General features: G+C 44.5%; 1 protein-coding gene and 1 long non-coding RNA gene across 6 annotated transcripts in view; one reads left to right on the top strand and one right to left on the bottom strand.

Moving 5' to 3' along the window:
• Nucleotides 1-18,667, bottom strand: part of LOC105492967 (uridine-cytidine kinase 2) — an 85,391-nt gene that overhangs the window by 15,001 nt on the left and 51,723 nt on the right. For all 5 annotated transcript variants that reach the window (XM_011760359.3, XM_071074903.1, XM_011760360.3 and 2 more), the window contains 3 exons: nucleotides 6,219-6,378; nucleotides 5,257-5,353; nucleotides 292-434 (listed from right to left, as the gene is read on the bottom strand). In XM_011760359.3, coding sequence (XP_011758661.2) covers nucleotides 292-434; nucleotides 5,257-5,353; nucleotides 6,219-6,378 — 400 coding nt within the window. The remainder of the gene's footprint in view (nucleotides 1-291; nucleotides 435-5,256; nucleotides 5,354-6,218; nucleotides 6,379-18,667) is intronic.
• LOC139357483 (uncharacterized) lies at nucleotides 4,142-5,078 on the top strand. Its single transcript, XR_011610716.1, has 3 exons — nucleotides 4,142-4,261; nucleotides 4,395-4,448; nucleotides 4,944-5,078. It is a non-coding gene; the product is annotated as an uncharacterized lncRNA (long non-coding RNA).

Below are 18,667 nucleotides of genomic sequence, written 5' to 3'. Positions count from 1 at the left end.
AAGCATTTAATCAAACTTTTCCCAGCAAAACCAGACATCAATGTCTTATTTAGTCTCTGACCTCACAAGTCTTTCGTTATCCCAAACAGTAAGTGACTAATCCCTTCTCAAATGTCACCAAGTGTCTGGGCAGCAGGATATCCTGGGGCTGGATTGACGCAGCCGCTGGACCATGGGACACACAGCTGCTTCAGACTCGGGGGGCGGGGGGTGGGGTCCTGTCATAGGCTCCCAGGTCCTCTGCCCTCGAGGTGGCCAGCAACAGGGCCACCTGGGGCTTTTAGAACGCACCTCTGCGGGAGAGCCGGGTGTCCGCATCTGTATCCACAAAAAGCTTCATCTGGAACAGGTCTCGTACCTCCTGGGAGTAGAAGGCCAGGATCCCTTCAAAGAGCACCACGTCGGCGGGATAGACAGTAACTGTCTCCTCCTTCCTGTAAAGCACAGAGCAGATAATGGGCCAAGCCAGGCAGGGGCTAGCAAGGGTCAGAGAACAAGGGCCAGAACATCTGGCTGGGCTGGGTTCTGAGTTCCTTGCCCCCACAGACTTCAAGCAGGAGCTCAAGACTCGGCTAATACAGCCTTACACCACCACCAAAGAGCCAAGGGTGATCACGGCTGGGACAAAGGTCTCCTGTGACCACTTCTTCTGAGCTTTCACCATGAAACAGAAATACAGGGCAGACATCCTTCTCCTTGGAATCAAAAAAACCTGCTGTTGAATGAAGAATAAAGGCAGACAAAAACAGATGTGATTTCTTTTTTTCTCTGAAGGCGTCTCCAGAATGCTCTCATGCCTGGCATTTATGGAACCTAACACTCTGAACTTTAAAAACAGAAACTTACAGTTTTCTCTCAACAACCCCACCCCCTCCCCGCCAGTCCTGAGGCAGCTGAAAAGGAGGGAGGAAAGGACAGAAGGGGAGGGGAAGGGAAGGAGGGAAAATAAAGAAAAGTTTTGGGAAAGAGGATACAGACGAGAAAGCATTTGTGAGGAAATACAGAATCCCGAGGTCTGTCTGGTCTGGCTCTACCCCAAGCCAATGCAGTGGCCACAGGTCAATCCTGAGCTCCCTAGAGCTGCTCTTCCTTATCAATAAAGCAGAAATATGCATGACTTCATCCACCTAACCCACATGGTTGGGAAGCCTAGGGCAGGCACTAATTGTAAACATGACTTTTCTTTCTCTTTTTTGTTTTTGGAGACAGGGTCTCACTTTGTCATCCAGGAGGCTGGAGTGAGAGTGGCACAATCTTGGACTCACTGCAGCCTCAACTTCCCAGGCTCAGGAGATCCTCCCGCCTCAGCCCCCTAAGTGTCTAGGAGTACAGATGCACACCACCACGTCAGGCTAATTTTTGTATTTTTAGTAGAAACGGGGTTTCACCATGTTGCCCAGGCTGGTCTCTAACTCCCGGACTCATGCAACTCACCCACCTCAGCCTCCCAAAGTGCTAGGATTACAGGCATGAGCTACCAAGCCCAGCCAACACGCCTTTTCAAAAAGCAAGAAGGGTGAAACATTGCTAAACGGTTCGGTGATGGGCTTTCACAGATGGCCCTGCTTGTGCTCAGCTCTGCCTTGCTGCAGCTTTCACTGTATTTTGTCTTTTGACTCTGTCCTATGCCCACCTTACATGTCACCAACTGCCTCTTGCTCAAAATTCACTGAAAATAGAGTAATAATCATCATCTCAAGTTTTTCCATTAGCACACTGGCAAACCAAATAAAGTCTCTTAAAACAGTAGTTCCATCTGGGCGAGCATAAGGAGGTCAGTTATCAACGGCCAGCTCAAGAGGGTGCCATTGGAACTCCTTCCCACAAACACTCCCTGATGCCTTCTTAGCTTGGACACCGGGCTTGTGTATGAGTTTTAAGGCAGGCACTGTTGGGGTACCCAGCTAGCAAGTGGCAGAACAGTGCAGGGAAGACGGGAGAAAAGGACTAGGATTAGGAAATGCCCTAGAATTGTGGTGTATCTGAGATGCATATCAGAACCATCTGGGAAGCTTATAAAAATATCCCTACCTGGATCCTACCCCCCAGGAGCTCTGATTTCACAAGTCTGAAGTGGAGCTAGAACTTCAATGCTATTTAGAAGCTCCCAAGATATTTCTAACATGCGGCCATGGTGAAGAAGCACCAGTCTAGAGGAATGTCAGCCGCCAGAAAATGGTGTGCCCATTGCGGATAAGAAGGCAACCTAGAAGAGTTCAGAAAACAGGACCAATGGGTAGTGAGCCGCTCTCTAGGCAACTGCCCTACACCAAGGAGAGGATGGGAGCACTCTGTCTAAAAATGAAGTGAATGTACATGCAAGATTCCACTTGAACACACTAACAGAGAACACAATGGCTGCACTAAGTTTACATATACAGGTTGAGTATCCCTTATATGAAATGCTTAGGTGTTTAGGATTTTTGAATTTTTTTCAGATTTTGGAATATTTGCATTATATTTACGGCATCCCTAATATGGCAGGGGGAGAAAGGATCTACAATGAGCATCCCTAATATGAAAATCCAAACTCTGAAATGCTCCAACGAGCATTTCCTTTGAACATCACATGGGCACTCAGAAAGTTTCAGATCTTGGAGCATTTCACATTTTGGATTTTTAGATTAGGGATGTTCAATCTGTACTGACACTAGATATTAACAGCATTTTAGGATGCCTAATTGATAAATACTAAAAAGGAAAAGTGGGTTTCCTTCAGAAGGAGAAAATGAACTGCCTCATTTGTTGCTGGTGCCTTAAGAAAGTTAGAATTAATCATTTCCCAAGTCCACATGCAGGTCTAAAAACTGTCATAAGAGCTCAGAGTTTTTAAAAAACAACAACAAATTTATTGAGCAACTACTAGACCAGAATGTGCAAGGAGTCATACCTGGCTTAATATACCACTTAGGAATTTAGGGTCTGCATGGGAAGTCCCAAAAAGAAACTAGCCGATTAGATCATTTGAGATAACCCAGTCTAACCATCTCATTTGGCTTATGGGGAAAAGGATGCTCAGAGAAGTGTAATGGCAACAAGTAAGCATCTTCTTCATTTTAGCCCAGCAAATTTTTATTTGTACCAAACGCCCATGGGTGGGATGGAATCAGTTAACCCTGAATGGCTCGATGTCCAATTAAGTGGCCCTTAAGATTTGCAGGGAGGTGGGAAGGGGGTGGCTATGGGTCTAGCGTGATCAGTGAAAGTTTCTAAGGCATGAGCTTTAAGCCACTAAAGAACAAGGTTTTAAAATATAAGGTATGAGATAAATCAGGAGGAAACGTGAAATATGTCTGCACTGGGAATTCTACCAGCATTTTCTCTCGTTGGCCTATGAATTTGATGGAACTCGTGCTGCACGACGTCTTCAACTTCTCTCCTCCACTCCTAGACTGCACCGGGCAGGCCCTGGCTTCCGTCAACCACGCTCAGTTCCACTGCCTTCTTTCAGGCCCTTATTCGTCTCTCACTGGGGCTGTTCCAAAGGCGTCTTCACAAATGGCATTGCAGATACTCTCTCCTCCTGCCACCACAATGACCTTTCCACTACCACAGTAGAGCCGTCTGTAGCTCCCTACTGACAAAATGTTTGTGCTCCTGGCCCTGCCGCCTATGGCCTTTCATGACCTGAGGCCTGCCTGCCTTCCCACACACCCACTCCCATTCCTCCAAACCTCTCCTCTGCCGGGCCCTGACCAAGCTGATCTGTGCCCAGCTCTGAAATGCCCAGCACCTTGGAAATCCTTCTCCCAAACAACTTCTTATCCTTTCCTATCTAAAGCTTAAATATCACTTCCTCCATACAACCTGCTCTGAATCCCCTGCTCTTCCTCCCTCCTTTACATTCTTCTGCAGGCCCTTGCCTTAGCCATCATGCTGCATTTTAACTCTTCACCTGGGAAGTGGTGGGCTGGAATGTCTCTTGACACCACCAGCACTTCCCCCTAAGGGAGAACTACAATTCTCAGAATCCCTTTCCCCACAGGCTTCCGGGTTACTGCGCCAACAAGAGACTTAGAAGGTGAGAGTGAAGCAAAATCCACGATATTCAGGAGATGGTAATAATGAGACAGGGAAACTTTGCAAACAGTCCACAAGCTCCTAGATTGAGGCTGCAAACCCAGACGTGGGGGTTTCTTGGACTTTTCCATGAACCCCAGCTTCTGCTCCAGTGCCTCAGGCTAGAGTCAGTGGGGACTATTTTGTCTGATTCTCTGGCTACAAACTTCCAGGTCTTCAGTCTCCCAGCCCCAATGTTCATGTAAGCTCCAAATCCTATACTAAATGCCTTCATTCATTCCTCCATGATCTGCAGTGGTTGGGTTAGGAAAACAGACTGACACGGGAAGCATGAGGATGGTATCCTGATCTTTACTCTTCTCTCTCCTACACAGAAGAACCTGGCCCATAGAAGGAAGTGTTTCAGAAGATTCTGGTGAGGCATGGAGGTAAGCACCAAAACAGCCCCCTCTACACCTCAATGCACACACATGCATGCTCATTCTCTCTCTCTTTCTCATCTTCCTCCTGCAACCAAATCTTCACTACGCTCTCTAGTTCAGACTCACGGGAAGATGTGTGTATTCTACATTGAGGTCTGAGACGCTCTGTGCAGCTCTGAAGGAGCTTGGGGTCTGGCCAGCAGGAGTGCAATCCTCTAGAAACCCATTCCCACCACTCAGAGGGAAGGAGGATGAGGTGGAAGTGTGGCCGCTCCTCTATTCCTAATCAGGAGCACTAAAACTGAGGTTTCACTGGAAAGGACTGCTTTGATTCCACTGAGCAGCTTTCTGGAGGGCTTGGTTAATTCTGAGATCACAGTCTGGTGACCTCGTGCCTCTCCACATTGTCCAATCCCAAGTAAACCAGGACAGCAGAAAGAACAGTTTTCTTTGTTCTTCTTCCTGCCCTTCCTCTACCCCTCCCCTTACATCTTGTTCCAGGAACAACAGCACTGGAATGTGGATCAGAACGCACATACAGTCCCTCAAGCTCAAATCACGATCCCATCCTTCGGAGTTAAGGAATCGTGACAACAGGACTGTTCCAGGAAGCGCCCAGATGAACTCCCCAACCTCTGCAATCCCACAGCACACACTGCTGCCACCACTCACTCCATTGACCGGCTGGAATGGCATTAGGCAGGGGTAGGACAGAGGTCTGAAGTGCAGGAGGTAAGGAAGGAGGTCTCAGTGCAGACCAGGGATGCTCTGGGGAGCAGCGGGTGTCATCCCTGGCCCGGAACAGCTTACTTACCGGGAATGGGAGACGAAGTCATACACGGGGATCTGGACTGTTTTCCCTTCAGTGATTTCTCTGAGTGTTTTGAGAATGAGTTCATTGTCAAAGGCATCTGAAAAATATCAAATTGTTAAAATGTTTCTTCATTTTAAAATAGTATCTCCTATAATCATACACAGGACATCCTCATAAACATGTATATGGGCACATCATACTTTAAAGGTAATCATACTGCTCCCTAAAAAGCTGGATTTTTACCCAAAGCAGAATGGAAGCTCCCTGTATCTCAAAATAGGGTGTATACATGAGTTCTGACAAACAGATTTCTTTTTTTTCTCCTTTGACATTCCATCCCTGACTTCAGACAGGTCTTTCCCCTCTCCAAGTTTAGCTGTTATCATCCTAGGATTGGCACATGCTAAACTAACCTGGAAAGCACACCCGTGACTGGGGGAGTGCGCACAATAGGCACCATGCCACGGTTTGCTTCTAACAATTTTAAGAAACCCAAGCCAGCTAAAGGAGCAGTGTGCTGATCTAGGGCTGCAGGGCAAAAACCATTCTGGCAGCCACCCTGCCCCTCCACCTCCCTTTCTGCCACAGAGCGGGTTGAACACACATGTCCACGTGGGGAGGAGGGTCTGACGACGGCTGCCTCAGAACAGAGGCAGCAGAAGGACCAGCTCTGTATGTTCGACCCCACGTCTGGCCCATCTTGAGTCCCAGGCTCATACAAAATCACCTTTGTTCAGATACAGATTCAATCAGTATTTAATGAGCCAAGCACTACATGAAGCATCTGAAAATTCCTTCTTTCACATAAGCCCCACAATAACACTGCAAGGTAGTTTGTCAAGTCCCTACGTTCTAGATAGAAGTAAGATTCTGAGAGGTTAAGCAACTTCCTCATGAGCAAAATAAAAATATTCCCCCCTACACCAATACACATACATACCCCCTTTAACACCCCGACTCACCCGGGTGGTCAAAGTTGAACTGGCCCTTCAGGGCTTTGGCCTTCTGTTCCGAGGTGAGAACACGGTAGAAGCTATCCTGGCTCAGGATGACCACCTGCTTCTGGCGATAGTCCACCTCATTCTGCCCCAGGAGCTGCACGATCTTAGCACACACGGAAGACTGTGAGGAGAGAAGAGAGCACCCAGGAATAAGAGAAAGGGCATGTGTGGTACAGAGGAAGTCCCCGGAGTAACTAAGCTGATGCACACCTTACAAGAAGGGGCTATGGAAGGAAGAATTCAAAGGCAGCTGTCACGCATGATGAGTTAAAGGGCTAAGGGATGCAGCCATAAAAAGAACAAGATCATGTGTTATGCGGGAACGTGGACGGAGCTAGAGAACACTATCCTCAGCAAACTTAACGCAGGAAGAGAAAACCAAATACCACATGTTCTCACTTATAAGTGGGAGCTAAATGATGAGAATACATGGACACAGGGAGGGGAACAATACACACTGGGGCCTGCTGGAGGTGGCGGGTGGGAGGAGGCAGAGGATAAGAAAAAATAACTAATGGGTACTAGGCTTAATACCTGGGTGATGAAATAATCTGTACAACAAACCCCCATGACACAAGTTTACCTATATAACAAACCCCTGAACTTAAAAGTTAAATTTAAAAAAAAAGAAAGAAAAGGCTAATAGAGAAGAGTCCACCTGACATGCCTGTGACAGAGAAGTCTTAGGATCCCCAAAGTCCCTTCCTCCCTTTCCTTAACACAACTTACTACTCTCAGGTACTTGCAGTGATGGTGGGGGAAGGAGGGTAGCACACACTACCTCCTCCTCCTCCAGAAGATCCTTTCCGAAAGCCACTGATAAAGGTAGGGCTAACTGATCCTGCCTGCTTGCACCCTGGTATAGACAGACAAAAAAGGCAGCAGCAGCAGAAAGTAGAATGAGGGCACGGTGAGGATGTGCTGAGGGGCCACAGCGTCTTGGAATCACAAGGTGACCGCACACGCATGGAACGCCACTCAGCCCCTGCACATCTCTTTATATCAATGGAACCAAAAACCACGGCCAGAAAGCTCAGCTAGTTAGCAGGAGGCTATGCTCACAGCGTTAATCCTACTTCTGTTGGTTACTTTTGCTCCAGTCCACAGCCATGGACTTCTCCACACCTACAGTAAACCAGGTGGCCTTTTCACAAATGTGTGCCACCATAGACAGGGTGACAAAGAACACAAACACCACCAACATCTAAAACAATTTAGGGGTATCCCAACCAAGAGTGGAGAAGACAATTCCAAATGAACTCAAACCTACATGCTTTGTGTGTGTTGTTAGTAATACATGTATCCTAAAATTAAAAAAAAAAAAGAAAAAACATAGTAATATATGTATCTGCCCCTTTTTTCCCTTCGATAACATATGCTCTTCATAAAAGGAAAATTATGAAACAAGTGCATTCAACAGAATGAGGCAGTGAAGGATTGTATTTATCAAATAACTGATTTCTTTTTTCATTTCATACAAAGGTTAATTTAAAAATAAACATGTCTATATTACATAAGCTGTAGAAGACATAACCCAAGTCTTCTAATTAAACTAGTTGACCTGCCAGGCACGGTGGCTCATGCCTGTAATCCCAGAACTTTGGGAGACTGAGGGGGGTGGATTGCTTGAGGTTAGGAATTTGAGACCGGCCTGGGCAACACAGTGAGACCCTGTCTCCAAAAAAGGAGGAAAGAAACTGGTTGACCGGATAATAGAGATGAAAAACAGCATATTTAGGCTAGGCACGGTGGCTCATGCCTATAATCCCACAGTTTAAGAGGCCAAGGTGGGTGGATCACCTGAAGTCAGGAGTTTGAGACTAGCCTGGCCAACATGGTCAAACCCTGCCTCTACTAAAAATACAAAAATTAGCCGGGCATGGTGGCACATGGCTGTAGTCCCAGCTACTCGGAAGGCTGAGCCAGGAAAATCGCCTGAACCCAATACACGGAAGTTGCAGTCAGCTGAGATCGTGCCATGTACTCCAGCCTGGGCAACAGAGTGAGACTGTATCCAAAAAAAAAAAAGAACAGAATAGAACAGAAAAAACCCCCAGCATATTTAGAGGTTTAATGACTCAATCTTAGAAGTTTTACTATTGAATTTATTTCACCAACTGATTTTAACAACAACACACACACACACACACAAAAAAAAAACATGAAATCTTTTAAAGTTACAATTCTTATAAAGTTGTGTTTGACTGCCCTGGGCATAAGGAAAACTGGCCATTCCTGTTGCACAAGTCAGTGCAAACTAAACAGGTTTGCAAAATACGTCCTGTTATACAAGTTGTGACACACGACTAAGTAAGGATCTTTGGAGGAACAATAATATTTTGACTCAATTATTTTCAATTTATTTTGCTTTCATGATACTTTTGCATATTGACGCAGAAAAACATTTAAAACTACTCTGGATTTTGGGAACGCAGATCCTCCCATGCCCCGAAATGTAACAGAAAACAGATTCATATGATAAACTAGATTCAAAAGTGAAAATATTACAACAAAACCAAAGGCTCTCTGGGTACCACAGATGGATGGGGACGGGGGGGGGAGGTGGAGAAATCAAAGGCTCTATGCAATTATAAACTGTAAGTTTTTAAACATCTGTAGGCCCTCAATTTCCTTTTCCTCCCAGGCATCTATCTTAGGACGTTTCTTATAGACTAAGGTTGTAGGAGGGTAAAGTCTACAGCCTTTATTAGTAGACAGAATTCCTCCTAGAATTCCAAAGAACAAAAACAACAAAGTGATCCATGAAGCCAAATATATATTCTCTAGTTATTCAAATTGTGGTATTTTTATTTATACTTAAAACCCATAAAATGTTTTTAATGTAAATGGCAATCCCATCACCATCAAAAAAGCATATTAAAAAGTTACACTACCTAATTTTGCAGATAAACAACTGTTTCCCTTAACTCAGCACAATCGAGGATAGAACCTGTACAATGGCCAGTAAAATGGGATAATGAACATACAGTAGGTGCAATTCTAGAAAATCAGCGCTCATCCCAATCCTTGATCAATGATACAGTATAACTGTGTTGACCCCCAGCTGCACATCTCAGTCCCGTGTTTTCAAGGACCTGGCTGGTGACCCTTCCCTTCTACAAACACACCACCATTGCTGACAGTGTAAATGATTACTTACTAGGCAACAGGCCCTGCGCCAAACACTCCATTATGACCACCCTTAGAAGCCACATGTGCTCTCCTGCATGGATGAAGTTAAAGTAACTCGGTTTCATAGAGTCCTGGCTCTTTACCTCAACCTTAGACAGTAAGAAGTCCCAAGGCAGAAGAAGCCCTTTATCAGGAAGGACATAAATAAAATTGCACAAATAAGCAAAGAAACACCTGCCTCTAGGTTAATCTAGATTTTTTAGGCATTTTCTTCCACCTGGGCCATGTTACAAATGGGCCCTAAAAAATCTGGTAACTGTTGAATCTGGCTGACAGGTCCCTAGGGTTTGGTTATATCATCCTCTCTATTATTGTGTAGGTTTGAATTTTTACCTGGTAGGGAAGAAGGCAGAGAGGGAAGAAGGAATCCCACAAAGAGACTCTACTCTGCCCTGAATAAATGCTCTTTTGCTTACTTAATGCTCACCTCTGTATCTCTTTCACTATCATTTCTGTGTTCTCCTTTTGCCTAATCCTGCCCCTCTCTTCAAAAGGATGAAATTGAGCTCTGAAGTGTCATCTTGTTCCTTAAGAATAATTCAGCTGGGCACAGTGGCGTGCACCTATAATCCCAGTGATTTGAGAGGCTAGGGCAGGAGGATCACTTGAGCCCAGGAGTTCAAGCCCAGGGTGGGCAACACTGTGAGACCCCACCTCTACAAAAATTCAAAAATTATCTAGGCATGATGTTTGTGCCTGTGGTCCCAGCTACGTGTGGCAGGCTAAAGCAGGAGGACTGCTTGAGCCCAGGAGATCAAGGCTGCAGTGAGCTATGATCATGCCACTGCACTTCAGCCTGGGCAACAAAGCAAGACTATCTCTAAAAAATAGGAGAGAAAAAAGAAAAGAAAGAGAAATAATCCACCAATAACCAGGGTTTGAGAAGGCAGGCAATCCTGAGCCTACAGAAATCTAAAACATGAAAGGGTACAACTGTTACAGTGGGCTAAGACTTAATCATTATACTAACAGTCACAAAAAGACAAATACCATACGATTCCACTATGTAAAGTAGTCAAATTCACAGAAACAGAAAGTTAAATGGCGGTTGCCAGGGGCTGAGGGGAGGGGAAAATGAAGAGTTGTTGAATGGATATACTTTGTCTTATTCTGTTTTACACAATAAAAGGGTTCTGGAATTTGGCCATCCAATAATGTGAATATACTCAACACCACCGAGATGTACACGTAAAGATGGTTACGATGGTAAATTTTATGTTGTGTGTATTTTACCACAATTAAAAATTAGTATTACTATAATAAAAGCCCCATTTCTTTCTATATGCTGGGTACTAGGCTCAGTACTTCAAAATGATCTCATGTGCATACCACAAGCTTATGTGATGGGAATTATTATCACACTCACACCACAGATGGCAAACATGGAGGCAAAGAGAGGTCGAATGGAGCCAGGATTCCCACTCCAGCAGTCGTCTCCAGTGCCTAGACACTTAGTGGCTGCAGCTGCATGGCGCTGTCTCACAGGCAAACTGACACCGCCCACTGGAGTGTGAGTTCAGCCTCATTTTGTATATATCCCTATATTTAGTGTAATGAATCCAGAATATATTCTGTCCCTGCCACTTCTAACACATTACTGAAATTGGAGTCAGGAGGGTTAAAGGTCTGCTAGGACTGTGGCCTGTTGTCCAAATACAAAGTTAGGCGAAGGTCAATACAAGGTATTTTCAGAAAGGAAAAAAAAAACCTATGGAAGAAATCAGTGCAGGTGATTCACAATTTCTTTACTTATATGGCATTCTGAAGACATTATCTCATTTAATTCTATTACAAAGAAATATTACTTTGTCTTCTTTTTTCCTAATGAGGAAATTGAAGCTTAGAAAACTGATCCCATGAAATGATTTGCTCAGTCCCAAAGCTGAGTCTCAAACCACAGGTCTAACTCCAACTGCACAATTCTTTTCACGATTTTAGAACATAAGCCGCTTTGGCATCCACCCCAATGTTCTCCATAAACGTACTCTAACTCTGGAAAACAATGACAGGGGAAGGGAGACAGGGAGGGAACTGATGAGAAATATAATACTGTTTTGTCCCACTGCATCATTAAAGTCAACATTTATGTTGAACTTCTAGAACTAAAGGCAGGCAAGTGATGTGCCTATTAAAAGGAAGCTAAAAGCCCACCAAGAAAACCTGTTCTAGAAATGTTTATTATGTTCAAAAGAATCCAGCTGTTAGGAGCCAGGGTCCACTAGACATGCTGAACAATGAACTCCTTTAGCAGAGACCTCCCATTTGGGAAGCCACAGTAGCAGTCAACAGCTTATCAACAGGCCCCTTCAGCTGGCAGTTTCCAAAAGGGCAGCTGTTGAGCCAGCACAGGTTCCTGTATTGCTACAGAAAGGATAGTTCTCGAAACTCGTTCTCACTCTGGAGGTGGCTCTGACAGCCTAGACACAATCTTGCTATGCTAGTTCTAGTGTGTGTCTTCCAGGATCTAATCCACAAAATCCTCTTGTCCAGTTCCAAGACCACTGGATGAGTAAAAGAAAACAAGCAGGGCAATCAGCTCTGACGCCTCTTTGTCATATACCCTCCACTACACTTCAGTGCTCAGAACCTGACATAGCCCAAGCCTGGACAGCTCAGAGCAGCGCAGCCCTCGGGAGGGCGTCGGGCTGGGTGTGTCCCTAAAGGAATGGGCTGGCACATCTCACAGTCATCCTTACAGAAGAAGACCAGATAACCATGCTGCCCAACATTTTTGAATCCCATCAAGATGTCTGTTGTAACACTCTGGATGAGCTGCTTCAGAATCACAGGGAGGGCTGCTCAGAGGGAGGAAAACTCAGCAACCACAGCCAATCAGCTCCAGGTGAGGCACACTGATTAATCATTTCCTCCCTGCTTTCCAGGATGGGAAACATCACAGCAGAGAAGAATGCCCGAACGCCAGAAGCTTGGCTTCCTCAGGCAGGAAGACCCCATCTAGCTCCTTGGCTCTGGGACTATGTGTGGGTCACATCAATTACTCTTGGCAGTAGCTTTCCCTGTCACTATCATTAAGTAAGTATCACCACTAGCTTATATGGTATCCATCTCAAAGGAAGAAACCATCGCGGCCCCCAGACATTACATCACTCCTTTGTGGGTAGGGGTTGCTCCCCACAAGGCTCAGAAGCTCTAATTTACAAGCATTAGAAAACCAAAGCACCAGTAATTTGCCCTGGTTTAAAACTAAGAACAAGGTTCAAACCTGCTGGCTCAACTTCCTATTCAACTGGTTAAGTGGCACAATAGAGAGATGTCACTCAAATGCTTCCCCAGAATATCTGCAAGGCCATCTATTCTTCCCCCCTCCCCGCCCCCGCCCCCCACCCTGGCAGAAAGATTTATTGTGAAAAGCAAAAGAACAAAGCTTCCACAGTGTGTAAGGGGACCCAAGTGGGCTGCCCTAGGCCATCGATTCTTGAAGTCACGGATGGCCCTAGACCCCATGCATTGCTGACTAGGAGCTCCTAGCTACAATATAATCACCACCACCCACCCACCCCATCACATACAGGATCTAAATTAGAAACTCACTAAATTACTAATAAGGCTCTCTCTCCAGTACCAAAAAGCAGCCATGGGTCAATCAAATAACCGAAGAGCTTTTGGAGCATAAGGACCAAGAGTGTGATTAAGTTTTTCTTCTCAGGCACCTGGGGTGGGGGGTGGGGGTGTGTCTCCCAAATGTCTGTTAAACAGAAATGTCCAAATTTATCAGAAGTCTTTTTTGAAGTTGTGTGATCTTAGCTCACTGCAACCTCAAACTCCTGGGCTCGAGCCATCGGTCCTTGAATTTTAGCTGGGCACACAAAATGCATTTTCAGCCTCCTTTGCAGTTCCTCATGACTATGCAACTGTTGCCTTTTTTAACATTCTTTCCTGTTGACTCAAATGAAGACTTGATAGCTGAAGCTCAAGCAGCCACCTTGCAGCACTGCTATCATGCTAAGGATTGGAGAGCAGCTAAATAAAAGCCCAAGATTCAAACAATTAGAGCTGAGAGCCATTAAGAGTGAGTGCTTCACACCTCTAATCCCAGCACTTTGAGAGGCCGAGACAGGCGGATCACGAGGTCAAGAGATCGAGACCATCCTGGCCAACATAGTGAAACCCCATCTCTACTAAAAATACAAAAAATTAGCTGGGCGTGGTGGCATGTGCCTGTAGTCCCAACTACTTGGGAGGCCGAGGCAGGAGGATAGCTTGAACCCGGGAGGCAGAGGTTACAGTGAGCTGAGATCGCGCCACTGCACTCCAGCCTGGTGACAGAGCGAGACTCCGTCTCAAAAAGAAAAAAAAAGAGTGAGTGCTAAGGTCTAAATGTGTCCCCCCCAAAATTCACATGCTGAAATGCTGAAACTTAACTGCTGATGTGATTGTACTAGAAGGTGGGCCTTTAGGAGGTGATGAGGCCCCTTATGAAAGGGCTTGAGGGAGTGGATTCATTCTCTTCTGCTCTTCTGCCATGTGAGGACACTGCATTAGTCCCCTCCAGAGGATTCAGCAACCAGGTGCATCCTTGGAAGCAGACAGCAGCCCTCACCAGACACCAACCCTGCCACTACCTTGATGTTGGACTTCCCAGCCTCCGGAATTGTGAGAAATAAATTTCTGTTCTTCATGAATTACACAGTATCAGGTATTTTGTTACAGCAGCACAAACATTCTGAAAGAATGAGGTAGACTATCTTTACACCCTGTTTTAGAAGTTTTCTGTCACTTTCAACAGAAGTGATACTAATACTGATGTCAACACCCACATAACCAGCACTCCTTAGTACATGGCTCTTGGTAGAAATGTTCTCTGGAAAGCTGAGGAAATCCTTTGTCCTGGTCTATCAGGCTGCCTTAATTATCCCAGGAACCACAAGTAACTTATCAGCCAAGCCATTTCCATGTGAGTTTTAAAGGGTAAGGTGATGAACATTCGCCTGAACCAGTGTCCCCAGACCACTGGGCACTCTGTCACCTGCCTACCTCCAGATATTTACCCAGAGGTGTATCTTCCCCCTTTCAGCACCTGTTTGTGCCACAGACCAAGCTCTCCATAGAGAAAAGTAGTACCCAGGAGAGGGAAACCCAAAAGGCTATTAACAGTAGAAGACGAAGATTCCCCACAACAGAAGCTCCCAGTTTTAACTCCTGATCCATCTGCTGGTGCAGCAAAGGTAGTCCAGCCTAGAAAGACGCAGATGTTAGACTGCGTCTGAGAAATCTTCTGGTTGATCAACAGTCACCAACATAAACGGGTTCCTAGGACTTTTCCCTAAAGTGCCAATCTCATTAAGCTCTATTACTAGAAAAGACATTTGAAAAATTCGCTTCTGGGTTTATGTAATTACATGTTTGGCTCTGCTCTTTAGACTCACCAGCACCTGGAAATTAAGTGGTTCAAAATTAACTGAGTGATGATAATAATAGCTAACACACAAAACATGCTATATGCCAGGAACTATTCTAAGGGCTTCATATATACTTGGTTATATTTAATCCTCAAATCAACTCTATGAAGTGGGTATTCTTATTATCCCTATTTTACATAAGAAGAAACTGAGTCAGAGAAGCAGATTAAGTGACTCAGACCAAAGTCAAACGTCTGAAAAACAGTTGAGCCTGTCTTCAAAGTCAGGTGGGCTGGCTTCAGGATGCGTGCTCTTCGCCACCACACAACTGCTTTGGCTTGTCTTGCCACCTCATCAGAAGGGGATGGAAATCTTCTGATGAGAAAAGAGCCACAAGCCAACATGTGTATACTGAATACACTGGAACCACCAGGAGCAAAACATTCTCAGCAAGGCTCTGTAATTTACTCACTGAGGGGCTCTGCAAAGCACATGTTTGTTGGACTTTCTTAGAAGTTGATTTTTCTGATAAATATTTCATCAAGAAAAGAGAAAGGTAGGTCACTTCTGATCCCCTACAGCTCATCCTTTGGTTGAAAATGGTGTCTAAGTCCATGCTTAAGGGGGTTGGGATTAATCCTCTGGGAAACACATGAGCCCACGTGGGTGCTTTCGGGAGCAGAAATGAGGAGACCAACTGTTTAAAACTTTACCACATCAAAACTGGTACACTCATGCCGGCTGTTGTGCTGTGAACTGGTAAACCCATTTTAAAAAGCAGTAGAGTAAGAATCAACATGTCTACCCTCTTGCCCAGTAACAAACTTACGGTGAAATTGATCAAGATAGGGGGAAAATAAAAAAACACCCTGAGTAAATAAATAAATATGAGGACAGGAGATAATGGAGAATATAGTACAAATACTCTGACTATAACCACATAAAAGGTATAGGTAAACATGACGGAGAAAATCTGGAAGGCAAATTGGCCAAAAATGAGAACTATGGTTCTTCTACATCATCTTTTTTTTTTTTTTTTTTTTTTAATTTTATTGAGACGGAGTCTCACTCTGTCACCCAGGCTGGAGTATAGTGGAGTGATCTCAGCTCACTGCAACCTCCGCCTCCCAGGTTCAAACAATTCGTCTGCCTTAACGAGTAGCTGGGACTATAGGTGTGCACCACTACACCCAGCAAATTTTTTACATTTTTAGTAGAGATGGGGTTTCAACATGTTAGCCAGGCTGGTCTCAAACTCCTGACCCAAAGTGATCCACACGCCTCGGCCTCCCATAGTGCTGGGAGCACGCCTAGCCTGCTACATCATCTTAAACAAAAAGGCAAAGAGGTGTCTACACGGCTTATGTGAGACCAAGTTCTACGCTCACCCAGAGCCTGGTTAACAGCTACCACCAAGCAAAGACAAAATAGGGCTATGCTTGAGATTCAAGGGGCAATGTATCCCTCGCAATTGAATTAAAATTATTCCATAAAGAATAGTAATTAATTTCAGTCTTTATGCTAAGGCTGAATATGGAATCTATGGATCCTACTTTGTACTTGTCCCCACAGGACAAACACAAAAGGCATCTCACTCACACACACACACACACACACACACACACACACACACACGCGCGCGCGCGCATGCGCACGCACCAAAAAAACCTGAATAGATCCAGGCTTGTTGCTAACTTTGGTGAACTGCCACTTATGATGCCCTCTCCAAGAGGTAGAAACAAAGAGGAGACCTGCTAGAAGATTAATTATTACTGACTTGTGGGTGCAAGTGAGGCTGGGTCTATTTCTTTCCCCTTTTACTTGAGCGTTAAGAGGCAAATTGGGATAGTGAAAAACAACAAACTGGGCCCCTTATCCTGGGTGACACGCCAAAACCCACCCATTTGCTAGGGACTGGTCTACTGAGCAAAGATAATACGCTTATTACAGAAATTATGGACTGAAAGAACTGAAGTCCTTGGGTATGAGACACAAAACGAAAGCTGACTTTCCTCCGTCTTTAAAAAACTGAATAGATCAAGAGAGCACAATGTGCCAGTTGGATCCTCTGCTGAATCTTTCCAAACTGCAGGCCACACATGAGTAAACATTTAATGTGGATGTAACAGCACAACAGTGCTTTGTTGTACAAAGTATATTTTAGTTAATTCTTCCATGCAGTAATGCTTATCCAAACTGGAAAATCAGAAATCAGACTGTCTAGTTATCAAGATTTTTAAAAATTTCTTCTTAATTTCTCCTCCAGCACCCACATCTAATGCCCAAATACAGAGCAACAGGGGAAGGAAAGAGAAAGCAATGCCAAGCACCCACTTCCCTTCCTTTTTGAGAGTCTCTTTCACATCTTTGAAAACCAATCTTATTATTTATTCCTCATAGCATTTGAAGAAAGGGGTTCAAGTCCTCTATCGGCTGTCTCAATTCCCTCGACTGTTCCTTTCTAAGTTTTGCTGAATTCATCATTCATCACCACCATCTCCGGGGCCCCAAAACTCCAAGAATCAAAAAAGAGAAAAAAAAAAAGAACTCCCAAAGCCACACAGACCATGTTACTGTACAAGGAGGAGTAAGTTCATCACACTGAAAGTCATCATAAATTTTCAGGGCTAATCTACTACTGACAAAATAATAATATTAAATAATAAAAAGCAAACGTCCTATGAATATGATGATTTTCTTTTATTAATTTGTGAAACCGACACAATAATCAGTAGATATGGGCCAATCTCTTATTTCAGACCCACACAAATATAAGTAACTGATATGACAAAGATGCAAATGCAATTCAGTGGAGGAAGGACAGCCTTTTCAAGAAATGGTGCTGAAGCAACTGAATGGATATCCATTGACCAAAAAAATGAACCTCAACCCAGGCATGGTGGTCTGCTCTGCAAAAGACCCTGCCAAGAGAATGACAACAAGCTACAGTCTGAGAGAATAATCTGCAAAAGGAATGCCTGAAAGAGGTTGTTATCCAAAATATACCAAAAAATAAAAACACAAAACTGTTAAAATTCAACAGTAAGAAACAAACCTGACAAAAAATGGTCTAAAGACCTTAAGAGACACTTCACCAAAGACGACATACAGATGACATATAAGCATATGAAGAGATGTTCCACATCTATTGTCATCAGGGAAATGCAAATTAAAACAAGGTATCACTACATACCTATTAAAATGGCCAAAATGTAGAACACTGACAACACCAAGTGCTGACAAGGATGTGGAGCAACAGGAACTCTCACTCATTGCTGGTAGGACTGCAAAATGGTATAGCCACTTTGGAAGACAATTTGGCAGTTTCCCATAAAACTAAACAGTCTTACCATACAATCCAGCATGGCATTTACCCAAAGGAGTTTAAAATGTATGTTCACACAAAAACCTGCACATGGTATTTAAGAAGCTTTATTCATAATTGCCAAAACTTGGAAGCAAGCAACCAAGATGTACTAAAGTAGGTAAATGAGTAAACTGTGGTACAGCTAGACAATGTAATGTGATTCAGTGCCAAAAAGAAATGAGCTGGCAGCGGACGTGGTGGCTCACGCCTGTAATCCTAGTATTTTGGGAGGCCGAGGCATGCGGATCATGAGGTTAGGAAATCGAGACACCCTGGCCAACATGGTGAAACCCTGTCTCAACTAAAAATACAAAAATTAGCTGGGCGTAATGGCACATGCCTGTAGTCCCAGCTACTCGGGAGGCTGAGGCAGGAGAATCAGCTGAACCCAGGAGGTGGAGGCTGCAGTAAGCCGAGATCGCACCATTGCACTCCAGCCCAGGTGACAGAGCGAGACTCTGTCTCAAAAAAAAAAAAAAAAAAGAAAAAAA

Source organism: Macaca nemestrina, chromosome 1 (genome assembly GCF_043159975.1).
Source record: "Macaca nemestrina isolate mMacNem1 chromosome 1, mMacNem.hap1, whole genome shotgun sequence".
NCBI lineage: Eukaryota > Metazoa > Chordata > Mammalia > Primates > Cercopithecidae > Macaca > Macaca nemestrina.
Note: the sequence above shows the minus strand (reverse complement) of the source record. Positions and strands in the feature narration are given on the sequence as shown.